Genomic DNA, 13,171 nt, shown 5'->3' on the forward strand with positions numbered 1-13,171 from the left:
AGACTTGTTTAACTTTTTTTAATAAAGAATTTACATATCCTCTTAATCACTGACAACCAACATTGCATGAAAACACTATGCATTGGATTGGGTTAATGAAACTCAGTCTCAACTCTCTGGTGGAGGAGCTTTCCTCCTTACGGCTCTGGACAGAGCTTGCTGGATGACTGGGTACAATTTAAAGCAGCCCTCGATGCAGATGCGCACTCCGGAAGTCAGTGTCTCCTCGTCCATCTCGCCGTCCGACTGCAAACCCGAAATCTGGTTTAGGCTAGGGAGGAAAGCAACGGTAAGGTTGCCTTGGTTCTCACCGCTTCCCGAAGACACTGTGCTGCTGCTCTCCTCTACACAAGTGGGGTCTATCAGGTAGGTGTCGCCGTCCTGTCGAATAGAGCACCCAAGGACCAGGTCGTACATCTCAATACCAGCATCCGCCAGTGCGAGGGATGCACACGTGACGGCGTGAGCCAAGACGGAACCGTCATTTTCCAGCACCATTACGTTCACCTCGATCTGGGAACGGGGGTACTTGTGAAGGCACACCCCTGGCCTCAGACTTTCTAGTAGCATCAACGACAGGTCTTTCTCTTCGCTGCCCTGGATCCACGACCCCCTCTCCCTACAGGAGAACGGGGCAAATCTCATGTCGGTCATCATTCTCCCGCATTTCATATCTAACTCGTCCTTTCGTTCAATTTCCTTGGGGCCGTAGACACAGCACATCAGTTTCGAGTTCCCCGCTTCTATGTAGGCTGACCCTTTTGCTTGACTGACCAGCCCGCAGCGAACAAACACTGGTCGGACGTCCACTTGGCCTGGTTGCCTCCCATCTATCCGAGAATCGGCAACAGGACACTTTGGTGGCGATAGGCAGAAAGTAGACGGACTTTGAGATACTTCTGGGCCTTGTACCCTTTTAGTGTCTGTCGGCATTCTTGGTCAAGTTAGTTCAAACGTGATGTTTTTGTCCACGTGTTTTACGTTCCTTTGGTCTGGTTATCCTGTAATTCAAAATGATTTCTAGTTACGCCGCGCAGACGATTCCCCCTACAACATGACAAGCAAAAGAAGGTTCCACACTTGCCGCATACGCAGGGCACTGACACCTTGCGAGTTCCGCTGCATCTGCAAGGAAAGTCAGTCCTTGACAAGTAGATTTCAATGCAGTTAAAATGGCTGGAATTATGAGCTTCTGCAGTTGACTAATTACAAACAACATAATTGCAGCATGGTCACACAGGTTGCAAAATTGAAAAACCAATGGCCACAAGGTACACGGACCCAGCATACACTCCGTTTGGAAACTCAAATTAATTGTGTGAGTGATGGTTACAATTTTGAATCAATTTAAAGTATAGATTTTTTGGGGAAATAAAGATGACCATGCAGAGTAGTATCACAATCAAGATACAAGTTTTGACGTTGCATCAATTTAAGTAGGCCTACAAACATCTATTTCTTTTTCATTGCATCAGCCGACTTCTGCGGTTCGAGCTAAAAAGATCTCCGGTGGAGTAATGATGGATATGAGGCTTAGCCAATAGAAACGCAGTCTCAGTAAACTACCGGTATAGTTCAACCAATACGATTTCCTTATGGGCGTGTTCATGTTGATCCCCTTTGAGTGCAGCAGCGTGGGGAGGCTGGCAGTGTAATCAGTGACAGAGTCATATCAAAAGAATTGCGACTTCTGTAAGTATTTCTTACAATTGTATAATACACCAATGTTTTATTGAATCAAATATGTTTCAAATGCTTAGCAGTATTGTAGAATTGAGGCAGCAGTTACTGTTTGCATAGCCAATTCATTGGCGAATCGCTTCGGCTGACGTTACAAACCTGACTCAAATCAATGCTACTAGCTCGAGTCTAGCTAACGATTAGCATAGCAAGCCACATTGCGTGCTATCATAGGGTAGTTTAGCCGGTACTGAGTAGCTAGTTGGTTAGGGCAGATGGTTGGCTTGCACCAAGTTACATACCGGTTCCAGGTTGCTATCTTCTTACGCAGGCATTTCTTGGCTTTGGGCTGGGCTATTTGGCTGTTGTGTGCCCAAAACATCTGAAGACAAATTGTGAAACAGCACAATGTTAAATATCACTCATAGATGTTCTAACACTACCAGTTTATCCTTTTATAACTTGGCATGGAAACGGTAGGTACCGCTGGCAAGTGAGGCAATGCCATTCCGCTCACGGTTATTAACAACGAGGTAGCTTGTTGTGTTGGCAGGATGCGAACATCGTCTTCGTATCTTCTTACTTGGTACTACGAGATTTGAGACGCCACCTCTGGAGTTTCCACCTGCTACGTTCTGTTTTTTTTCCCAGCTATGGAAGAGTAACGTATAAGAATTAGGAACATGTTTTTTTGGATAAAGTCTGATTGTCTTTATGGAGTTAAGATACAACTATTGATACTCACTCGGGGAAATTTGGGTCGTTAGTTAATTTGGGAGGATTAAATTGCCCTACAGTTATGTGTCAGTGTTCAGATGCCTTCCACCTTCAGATCAAGATACATGTCATATTCAGTCTTGAACAATATAAATATAAAACACACAGATTTAGCCCTTGACGGTTAAATGAAATTAAGTGTAGTGTAGTGTTGTAGACCTAGAACTGATTCATAAGCCAATGCCTTAAAGCTTTGTTTCGATGTTTTGTTGAGGTGTTTATAATGGTGATAGTGGGAGGCCTCTCAGACAAGGGTTTATGATATGAGTTAGGGTTAGGATGTTGTAGTTGGGTCTCAAGCCAAGTAAGCTTGTCTAGTATGACCACAGCTCCAGACAGTCTAACTCACTACATTACATTTAGCCATTTCGACTTACAGTAAGTACAGGGACATTCTCCCCGAGGCAAGTAGGGTGAAGTGCCTTGCCCAAGGACACAACGTCATTTTGCACGACCAGGAATCGAACCAACAACCTTCTGATTAATAGACCTAACCGCTCAGCCATCTGACCCCCACCAACACATGAATGAGAACCAACCATAGAACTAAGAGGACTTGTAGCCCCAATTGCAATGTGATATAGATGCTAGTTTACGGTAATGCAAATATGCCATGGGCTTAAGATATCAAAGCATGGGAGCATTATTTCCAATGTTGTTGCAGAGCCAGGTCTCCTTAGGGGAGCAGATGTTTCCGTATATCTGAATTGATCCCAAGCCTGTTTTTTTTCTTTCAGAGGCCCACGAGACTGGTATTGCATCAGTGCTAATTGTTATTGAACAACATGTGTTCTATGTCTAATATGTGCTATACGTGTGTGCTTGTGCCTCAATGCCTTCACGCAGCTCTGCCAGGATGGACCCCTCCATGACTGCCTGTCAGATCCGTGAGAAGTTCATCAACTTCTTCCGTCGCCATGAGCACCAGTATGTCCACTCTTCTGCCACCATACCGTTGGATGACCCCACTCTGCTGTTTGCCAACGCCGGCATGAACCAGGTACCAGCCAACCGCTCAGGCATCACTCCTTTATTCCCTCCGTCCATCTAGTCATTTAGTCATTTAGCAGACGCTCTTATCCAGAGCGACTTACAGTAAGTACAGGGACATTCCCCCCCCCCCCCCCGAGGCAAGTAGGGTGAAGTGCCTTGCCCAAGGACACAACGTCATTTGGCACGGCGGGGAATCGATCGGGTAACCTTCTGATTACTAGCCCGATTCCCCCACTGCTCAGCCATCTGACTCCCTACAACTGGATACTGGATGGCCTACATGCCTCTGCCCTCACACGCTCACCTTTTCTGGCCTTTTCTGTCAAATTCTCTCCTTTTCTTCCCAGTTCAAGCCCATCTTCCTGAACACCATAGACCCCTCCCACCCCATGGCTCGTCTGCGTCGTGCAGCAAACACTCAGAAATGTATCCGCGCCGGGGGCAAGCACAACGACCTGGACGACGTAGGGAAGGACGTCTACCACCACACCTTCTTTGAGATGCTGGGTTCCTGGTCCTTTGGGGACTATTTCAAGGTAAGCTGGGGCAATGAAGTTTACACAGAGGGAGATGAGCTGGTTAATTGTAGTTTACTGAGCTGTTTCTTTTTGACCTGACCATGGCCTGATATCTACACTGGATTTGTCTTTAATGGGTTGGTAAAAAAACAAAACAACAATGAATCACTGCCCCTTTCTCATCCCATCTCCTGCAGAAACTGGCCTGTACCATGGCGCTGGAGCTGCTGACTCAGGAGTTTGGCATCCCCATTGAGCGTCTGTACGTTACCTACTTTGGAGGCCACCCTGACGCAGGCCTGGAGCCCGACCTGGAGTGCAAACAAATCTGGGTGGACTTGGGGTGAGGCTGGGTCTGGAGGGGAGGCTGGGTTTGGAGGGGGAGGCTGGGTCTGGAGGGGAGGCTGGGTCTGGAGGGGGGAGGCTGGGTCTGGAGGGGGAGGCTGGGTCTGGAGGGGGGAGGCTGGGTCTGGAGGGGGAGGCTGGGTCTGGAGGGGGAGGCTGGGTCTGGAGGGGGAGGCTGGGTCTGGAGGGGGGAGGCTGGGTCTGGAGGGAGGAGGCTGGGTCTGGAGGGAGGAGGCTGGGTCTGGAGGGAGGAGGCTGGGTCTGGAGGGAGGAGGCTGGGTCTGGAGGGGGAGGCTGGGCCCGTCTGGCACTTTTGGGTGTCTCCTCACTGTGTGTGTGTGTGTGTGTGTGTGTTTGTGTGTGTGTGTGTCAGGATGGACGAGGCTCGTATCCTGCCGGGCAGCATGAAGGATAACTTCTGGGAGATGGGGGACACTGGTCCCTGCGGCCCCTGCAGTGAGATCCACTTTGACCGCATCGGGGGCCGCGACGCCTCCCACCTCGTCAATATGGATGACCCCAATGTCCTTGAGATCTGGAACCTGGTCTTTATCCAGTTCAACAGGTAATGCACACGCTTCTAGACACTTCCTCAAGACTGCAATACTGTTGCCAAGGCCTGTTGTTGTCAAGGCCTGCTCCACACAAAACACTTTCCTTCTTCACTTTCTCACTACTGCACTACCACACCGTATGTTACATATACCCTGTCGTGTGTGTGTGTGTGTGTGTGTAGGGAGTCAGAGACTGAGCTGAAGCCTCTTCCTAAGAAGAGCATTGACACAGGCATGGGTCTGGAACGTCTGGTGTCGGTGCTGCAGAACAAGATGTCCAACTACGACACTGACCTCTTCATCCCGTACTTTCAGGCCATCCAGAAGGTGAGCACACAACATGGCTGGCTATTTGACTCAATAAGAGGGATTGGTATAGTTACAATCCATATACGTGTATATGTATAAGGACGTATCAGATTGGTAACGCTCACTGATAGAGCATTTGATGACGGATTGATGGTTTGCAAGTTCAAACACCCCCTGCACGCAGCTTTGGAGAAAACATTTAATGTTGGTGAAATCCTACTTGAGGTCTGGAACTAGTGTCTGTTTTTCTGTCTGCCTTGTGTAATGCTTAAAAATGCTAGTCCAGCCGATGGAAATAAATATAACTGTCATAATTCACTTTGTTAGTACTCGTATACTTACTGACCTGTTATGATTGTGATGGAGGTTCTGTATGACTGCGTTTGATCTGTAGGGAACAGGCGCCAGGGCTTACACGGGGAAAGTTGGCGCCGAGGACACCGACGGCATCGACATGGCCTACCGCGTGCTGGCCGACCACGCTCGCACCATCACCATCGCCCTGTCAGACGGCGGGAGACCCGACAACACAGGAAGAGGGTGAGAGGCTCTCTCCTTCCCCGCTCTCTCAACGCTTGCGTGGGTCAGATGGCTGAGCGATTAGGGAGTCGGGCTAATTATCAGAAGGTTGTTGGTTTGATTCCCATCTGTGCCAAATGACGTTTTGTCTTTGGGCAAGGCACTTCACCCTACTTGCCTCGGGGAGAATGTCCCTGTACTTACTGTAAGTCGCTCTGGATAAGAGCGTCTGCTAAATGACTAAAATGTAAATGCAGCGTTCTGGTGTGCATGTTTTCTTTTCTCCACGTGGCTCTGTGTCTGAGAACAGGAGCCTGATGTCTGTCTGACCCCCGTCCCTCCCTCCCCAGGTATGTGCTGCGGAGGATCCTGCGCCGAGCCGTGAGGTACTCCCACGAGAAGCTCGGGGCTCAGAGGGGCTTCTTTGCCTCCCTGGTGGACGTGGTGGTGGAGTCCCTGGTAAGAACCTCTCGGACCCTCCCTCCTGTTTGTTCTGTTGCCCACCCATGATCATAGAAGACGGTGACAGTCCTCCGGGCGCTGCGTTAGTCCCGGTTGTTTTTCACCCAAGCCGCCCCCTCCGTCTCCAGGGCGACGCGTTCCCCGAGCTGAAGAAGGACCCCGACATGGTGAAGGACATCGTCAACGAAGAGGAGGCGCAGTTCCTCAAGACTCTCAGCAGAGGGCGCCGCATCCTGGACAGGAAGATCCAGAGCCTGGGGGACAGCAAGACCATCCCAGGTGTGACGGACGACGTCCCCCGCCCCGCCCTGCTCTCTCTGTCCTCGCCCCCCGCCCCGCCCCGCCCTGCTCTCTCTGTCCTCGCCCCCCGCCCCGCCCTGCTCTCTCTGTCCTCGCCCCCCGCCCGCCCTGCTCTCTCTGTCCTCGCCCCCCGCCCCGCCCTGCTCTCTCTGTCCTCGCCCCCCGCCCCGCCCTGCTCTCTCTGTCCTCGCCCGCCCCGGGTGTGAGGGTGTGCGGACGCTAACCCTCCCTTCTCGGCCCTCTCTCCAGGGGACACGGCCTGGCTGCTGTACGACACCTACGGGTTCCCCCTGGACTTGACGGCCCTCATCGCTGAGGAGAGGGGCATGGGGGTGGACGTCACGGCCTTCGAGGAGGAGAAGAAGGCCGCGCAGGTGAGAACCGTTCTGTGGAGAACCGGGATGTTTCTGTCCTCGTGTTGATATGCAGCCCCAGTTCAAACGAGGACCGAGTGGATTGAGTTAGCGCGTATGTGAGCGAGGGAGTTGAAGTCAAATACTGCCCTGTCTCCAAACTTGGCTTCTACCGGCTTTGCCAGCCCTTTTTAGCGTTCCCTGTAAAACGGAATATCCTGGCTCAGCTTATTCAAGGTGATTGTGTGTGTGTGTTTATGATCCAGATGTTAACCCCTTGGTGCACGGTAGCTTGTAGCCTCATGTACTTGAGCACAGTAAACCTCACTGCAGTCAAGCTGTGCGTCTGTAAACTGTCTTTCTCCACTCCAAGCTCCCTCTGCTTCATAAGATCCAAAGCAGTTTGATCATTTCTAATATGATCCTAAGGCTGAGGCTAGTGTGTGTGTGTGTGTGTTCTAGGTGAAATCCCAGGGTAAGGGGTCGGGCGATGCAGACCACCTCATGTTGGACATCTATGCTATCGAGGACCTGAGGAACAAGGGCATCGCTGCCACAGATGATGCCCCCAAGTACAGCTACAGCTCCGATGACTCTGGCAGCTACGGTTAGACACACACACCTCACACACACCTCACAAGTCGCGTAAAAAAATCTGCGTGGTGTGTCGTCCAGCGGTACGCGCTCGTGGCCTCGCGGTTGGTTTGGGCTTATTTCTTCGTTTGTTCTCCTCTTCCTCGCCCTCCACGTGTCCGTATCGTCCCGTCTCCCGTGCAGCGTTCGAGCCGACCGTGGGCACGGTGCTGGCCCTGAGGCGGGAGCGGGCCTTCTGCGACGAGGTGTGCACCGGCCAGGAGTGCGGCGTGCTGCTGGATCGGACGTCCTTCTACGCCGAGCAGGGAGGACAGAGCTTCGACGAGGGCTACATGCTGAGGGAGAACGACTCCGCCGAGGACGTGAGGCCCCGCCCCCCCCCCCCCCGCACCACAAACACGCGTGCACTCGGGGGGGTGTAAACACCCCTCTCTGTTGGGTTTTAAAACAGAAGTGCGACCTCCTCTAACCCGACCCCCTCTTCCCCCGCTTCCAGAGGATGGAGTTCACGGTGAAGAACACTCAGGTGCGAGGTGGCTACGTGTTGCACGTGGGGACGGTGTACGGAACCCTGAAGGTCGGGGACCGCGTCACGCTGCACGTAGATGAGGTACCGTCATCACACACGGGTCAGACCCACCAGACGACACGACCACGAGCCACGTTGGCACGTTTCCCCCCCTCTGGCCTGACACCCCCCCCCCCCCCCCCCCCTCTTCCTCCTGTCCGCCTCCCCTCCCTCCAGGCGCGTCGCCGTCCCATCATGAGCAACCACACGGCCACCCACATCTTGAACTTTGCCCTCCGCGGGGTCCTGGGGGAGGCGGACCAGCGCGGCTCTCTGGTGGCGCCCGACCGCCTGCGCTTCGACTTCACCGCCAAGGGAGCGCTCAGCACGGGCGAGGTCCGCCGCGCCGAGGAGATCGCCTGCGCCATGATCCAGGACGCCAAGGTCAGAGGGCACTCCTTCTACCCCCACCCCCCCCCCCCAACCACCACCACGTGGCGTGCACTGATGTTTGGATGGGTTTGTTTCGTGGTGCCCTGTAGCCAGTGTACGCCATGGATACCCCCCTGGCTGAAGCCAAGGCCATCCAGGGTCTGAGGGCTGTGTTTGATGAGACCTACCCTGACCCCGTCCGGGTGGTCTCCATCGGCATCCCCGTGGAGGACCTGCTGTCCGACCCCAACAGCGCCGCCGGCTCCCTCACCTCTATCGAGTTCTGCGGAGGAACGTGAGTACACACACACACACACACACAGAGAGACGTTCCCAGTGCATCCCGACGAGTCGCACAAGATCCAAGACGATTTATGTGGGAATGCTTACGTTTTTTTTGAAGTGTCTTTTTGTCAACTGTGTGGACCCGCGCCTGCTCTGATATCAGTAGATCAGAGAGGTGGGTTCAAGCTGCCGCGTAGCCGAGCTGGACTGAACACTGCTGTCTCCACACAGCCACCTCCGGAACTCCAGCCACGCTGCTCCCTTTGTCATCGTGTCCGAGGAGGCCATCGCTAAGGGCATCAGACGCATCGTCGCTGTCACCGGAGCGGAGGCACACAAGGTCGGAACACACACACACACTCCAGTAGGAAAGCTGGTGTATTGCTGTTGGGGAGGTTTCGGTACGGTAAGTGATTCTTTTAAAAGGTGTCTGCCCCCCCCCCTCCAGGCCCAGAGGAAAGCAGAGGCCCTCAAACAGACCCTGTCTGCCCTGGGGAACACGGTCCAGGCCCAGACCGCCCCAAACAAGGACGTGCAGAAGGAGATCGCTGACATGACCGAGGTAAGGGGGTGTTTGCAGTGAGGGGCTGATGTTGTTTTTGTCATGTCTGTATTGTTGGGAGCAGGCATGCCTATTCTAACGTGTGTGTGTGTGTGTGCGCTCCAGTCCCTGGGCACAGCAGTGATTTCCCAGTGGCAGAAGGATGAGATGAGGGAGGCTCTGAAAGGCCTGAAGAAGGTCATGGATGACCTGGACCGTGCCAGCAAGGCCGACGTCCAGAAGAGGGTAAGGAAGGAGGGGAGAGGGGGGAGGCTGTGGGGGGGCGAGGGAGAGGGGGGAGGATGTGGGGGGGGGAGAGGGGGGAGGCTGTGGGGGGGTGGAGGGTGAGGGAGAGGGGGGAGGATGTGGGGGGGGTGGAGGGTGAGGGAGAGGGGGGAGGATGTCGAGGGGGACCGGTCCTGGACAGGGAAGGACCAGTGGTTTATGGTCACATGGGATTATCCGGGATATAACAACTCTTGGAATCAACTCTCTTCCTACCTTCCGACCCTCAGGTTCTGGAAAAGACAAAGGAGATGATTGACAGCAACCCAAATCAGCCTCTGGTTGTCATGGAGATGGAGAGTGGAGCCTCTGCTAAGGTATTGACATGCTGTTCTTCCCCCCGTATCTGACAGATGATGAAATGGATCTGTATCAGGTAAAGGTGAACACTGCTTTCATGTGCCTATAATGTGCTCTATTTGTCTCAACTGGCTTTGAGTTTCATCTATCAGATGGGGTTGTGGTTTACTTCTTCAGCATCTCTTTATCTGATCAAAGGGTCAAAGATTTGACCTCTGACCCCTTTTCTGCCCCCTGTCTCCCAGGCCCTAAATGAGTCTCTGAAGCTGCTGAAGACCAACTCCCCCCAGACCGCTGCAATGCTCTTCACGGTCGACCCCGACGCCGGCAAGATCATCTGTCTGTGTCAGGTGCCTCAGGTAAGGCAGCGCCTTGGGACCAGAGTCCACCCCATGTTTCACCTCACGTCAGCTCCCCTCTTTCCCTCGCTCTCTTCATTTTCTGGGAGTTTGTCCCTGCCTAAATCAGCATTTGTCCTCTGACCCGTGTGCTCCAGGAGGTGGCTAGCCGGGGCCTGAAGGCCAGCGAGTGGGTCCAGGAGCTGTGCCCCCTGCTGGATGGGAAGGGAGGAGGCAAAGACATGTCTGCCCAGGCCACCGGCAGGAACACACACTGCCTGCAGGAGGCGCTGCAACTAGCCAACGAGTTTGCTCGCCTCAAACTAGGCGAGAACTAACTCCAAGAGGTGGAGGGGGGGGGGGGGGGGGGGGTGAAGAGGGGTCTCAAAGGCCCTGCTGGAGGGTTTTAAATGTGCATCCTTTCTGATCTTCCGAAGGGTAATGATCTGACGTGACTTGGTTGGAAAAACACACACAGTGTCCAGCTGCTGGCGTCCAGCTGCTGGCGTCCCTCTTTTGCTGTCAGATCTGGGATGAGAAGTAAGACGCATGAGTGGAAAGATGCATTAAAGTGTTCTATGAGAGCTGAAAGACTCCCCCTAGCTCCCCATAATCCTCCCTGTCCTGATCTCTGGACGTTTCAGACAGGAGCATTCACTCATCCCACTGTTTTAGAAAGGGAACCCGCCTTGGAGGGGTGTGCATGCAGGAGAGTGACAAGGTATACTGTTCCTAATCAAAACCCTTGACCACCATAGACTCAACATTATTTTATTGTTCTTGTAGACAAAAATGGAAATAATCGACATTCTTCCTGGGGAGATGTTGATATTGAATTCAGCAGAATTGCCTAAAGCACACAGGGGGAGAGGCAGGGCCAATCTCTGACTAATGACTTCTTTTGGCTCTTGAATAAATGACACGTTTTAAATGATGCATCCACACCCAGCTTTCTCCCTGAACTCTGCCACTGTAAAAAAACGTCCTCTCCTCTTAAATGACTCTCCTCTTCGTCTGTCCATCTCTGCTGTCACTGTCCAAAATGTTCATTTGTGGGCTGGTGTCTGGTCCCGGCTTCTTTGAGCCACTGTCATTTAGCCTTTTCTAAGTGAAGTCAGACAAGTGACTAGCCCAGACCTAGCATTGGAAGATGCTTTTTTGATTAAGTGTTAGAATCTGGCTCATGACTCGATCACAAAAGCACCTTGCAATAATCCTTTTTGTCTGTCAGAGCTGTACATTTGTCAGCATCAGAGCCACTATCTTACCATCATCTCACTGTCTTGTCAGATTAGTAGTCTCTTTCATAAGTAATGTCAGTTGATTCATTTAGTGATTCAAGTAACAACCTAATATTGTCCACCTGTTCTGTAACATTGACGTGTATGGGCTATTGCCGTATACTGCTCTATACTAGTGTCACTGAGGCTAGTTCTGATCTGATGAAGCCTATTATGTGGAATAAAAACTACTGGTAATGCTTGAATGCTGTGTTGTGCCATCTGTCTACACCACCACTTGTGTTCTCTTATTTATCTTATTTGTAGGAATCTGCAAATGAAGATTATGCCATCCTGAGAAATTCCGATTTTCCGATGCCTGTATTGCAACAGCCTTCTCCCTCCAGGATGTGATGCGCTGACTAACGAAAGTGACCCCCTAACATGACCATTCCTAGAAATCAAGTCTCACTTGAGTGTCTGCACGTATAATCAGAAAGAGTCCTTTATCACATATACACTGGTGCTAAGCAACAGTAAATCAGACACTGTTGACCAGGGGCACTGCCAGGAATGTTGGGCCCCATGATCAAATTATATATTTGTAATTTCTATTAGTTTTTCTATTTTTTCCCTGTCAGTAAGGGGCCCTTTGAATTGTCCTAACTTTCCCCTCCTATACGGCAGCCCTGCTGCTGACCCTGCAATAGCCCAAACACACAAGGAGACTTCTAGTGACACTGCCGTAATGGAGGAACACGATGATCTGGAGGTTAATGTCCATGTATGCCGCAGTGCTCTGAAGAGTCACAATGCTGACTGCCTGAACAACATGGAGATGCTGAGCGGTTAAACCGGTCTCCTCGATCCCTCCCTCACCATTCATTTCATTTCCTGGTTTATGCCTGAGCTGCTTGAATAGGAGGAAGTCTTCCCTGCTTTATCAAGAAAGGTAAATTAAGCACACCCCAAATTAGAGTCTATCCACTTGCGTAATGTGGGGCAACCGAGCAGGGTGGAGCTAAGCCTGCTCCCAGAGGTGAACATTCTGCAGTGGAAGAACAGCACTGAAAGGAAACATGGGTGTCCTTATCCTGAGAAAACATGACAATGCAATCTCCACCACATAACTGTACTGTGAGCTTATTGAACAGATTTCTAATTACTGGTAATACCTTCCCATGTCGTTGGTTTTTCTTCATTCACTGCTTCTGGTGAATGGACAGTGCGGGGTGGGTTTTCAGACCAGTCATTCAAACAGCAACTTCCTTTATTGGATGTCTGGTGAAGATATGTTTGAGGAGCCACCGGATACATTTCTCCCACACAGGCTCGCCTGTCATGTTGAACACATTAGCGTCCACGGAAAATTACCACAGTCACAGACAGAGAGCAGAACACTGCAAGAGTAGCATTTAAATACAGCCACAGGTTCAAAAGGAATATGGTTACATCTGTCTATCACAGTCCCGTGTCATCAATTAGAAATACTGCCAAAGGAAAGAGCAAATGCCAGGAGGTGAGAGAAGGTTCTAGAAACCTCAAGAAAGGCAGAGTACAGTGATACGTATTCCACTCCAGGCAGAGAGTGGATGTGTCTGTTCGTGTGTGTGTGTGTGTGTGTGTGTTGGACTGAAGATGGAAAGGCACAGCTCTTAGCAAGGCCAAGACCGAGATATGTGTGTGCGAGTGATGAACTTGAAGCATTGAATGTACAGGTTACATATGACCGTGAAGTGTGTGCATGTGTGTGTGTGTGTGTGTATATGGATGTATTTGTGTGGCTGAGGTCGATGATACACTGCAGGGCTGGTGTGTCCTTCAGCAAGACAAGGCACGTAAGCATGGATGTGTGTGT

At 51.7% G+C, this 13,171-nt stretch overlaps 2 protein-coding genes across 2 annotated transcripts; one reads left to right on the plus strand and one right to left on the minus strand.

Annotated features, from left to right (window-relative positions):
* Positions 1-2: 2 nt before the first annotated feature.
* Positions 3-1,156, minus strand: exosc6 (exosome component 6). Its single transcript, XM_084673216.1, has one exon. It carries the CDS (start codon positions 931-933, stop codon positions 109-111), a length of 825 nt encoding a protein of 274 aa, XP_084529342.1. The 5' UTR covers positions 934-1,156; the 3' UTR covers positions 3-108.
* A 411-nt stretch (positions 1,157-1,567) lies between these two features.
* Positions 1,568-11,925, plus strand: aars1 (alanyl-tRNA synthetase 1). The gene is made up of 22 exons (XM_084673210.1): positions 1,568-1,692; positions 3,304-3,457; positions 3,798-3,986; positions 4,166-4,311; positions 4,687-4,878; positions 5,050-5,194; positions 5,571-5,716; positions 6,046-6,154; positions 6,286-6,436; positions 6,707-6,831; positions 7,273-7,417; positions 7,588-7,766; positions 7,901-8,014; positions 8,150-8,356; positions 8,455-8,639; positions 8,861-8,969; positions 9,078-9,191; positions 9,297-9,416; positions 9,686-9,772; positions 10,001-10,114; positions 10,252-10,440; positions 11,641-11,925. The coding sequence occupies exons 2-21, from the start codon at positions 3,314-3,316 to the stop codon at positions 10,429-10,431; spliced, it is 2,901 nt and encodes a 966-aa protein (XP_084529336.1). The 5' UTR covers positions 1,568-1,692; positions 3,304-3,313; the 3' UTR covers positions 10,432-10,440; positions 11,641-11,925.
* The last annotated feature ends 1,246 nt before the right edge of the window (positions 11,926-13,171 follow it).

Source organism: Hypomesus nipponensis, chromosome 14 (assembly GCF_054491055.1).
Source record: "Hypomesus nipponensis isolate SF chromosome 14, ASM5449105v1, whole genome shotgun sequence".
Classification (NCBI taxonomy): domain Eukaryota; kingdom Metazoa; phylum Chordata; class Actinopteri; order Osmeriformes; family Osmeridae; genus Hypomesus; species Hypomesus nipponensis.

Bases quoted from the DNA above. Each gene is read 5' to 3' on its own strand.
- exosc6 (XM_084673216.1), bottom strand. From the start codon at position 933: ATGCCGACAGACACTAAAAGGGTACAAGGCCCAGAAGTATCTCAAAGT.
- aars1 (XM_084673210.1), top strand. From the start codon at position 3,314: ATGGACCCCTCCATGACTGCCTGTCAGATCCGTGAGAAGTTCATCAAC. The intron at 6,832-7,272 runs GTGAGAACCGTT...TGTGTGTTCTAG, and splicing joins AGGAGAAGAAGGCCGCGCAG to GTGAAATCCCAGGGTAAGGG. The intron at 9,417-9,685 runs GTAAGGAAGGAG...TCCGACCCTCAG, and splicing joins AGGCCGACGTCCAGAAGAGG to GTTCTGGAAAAGACAAAGGA.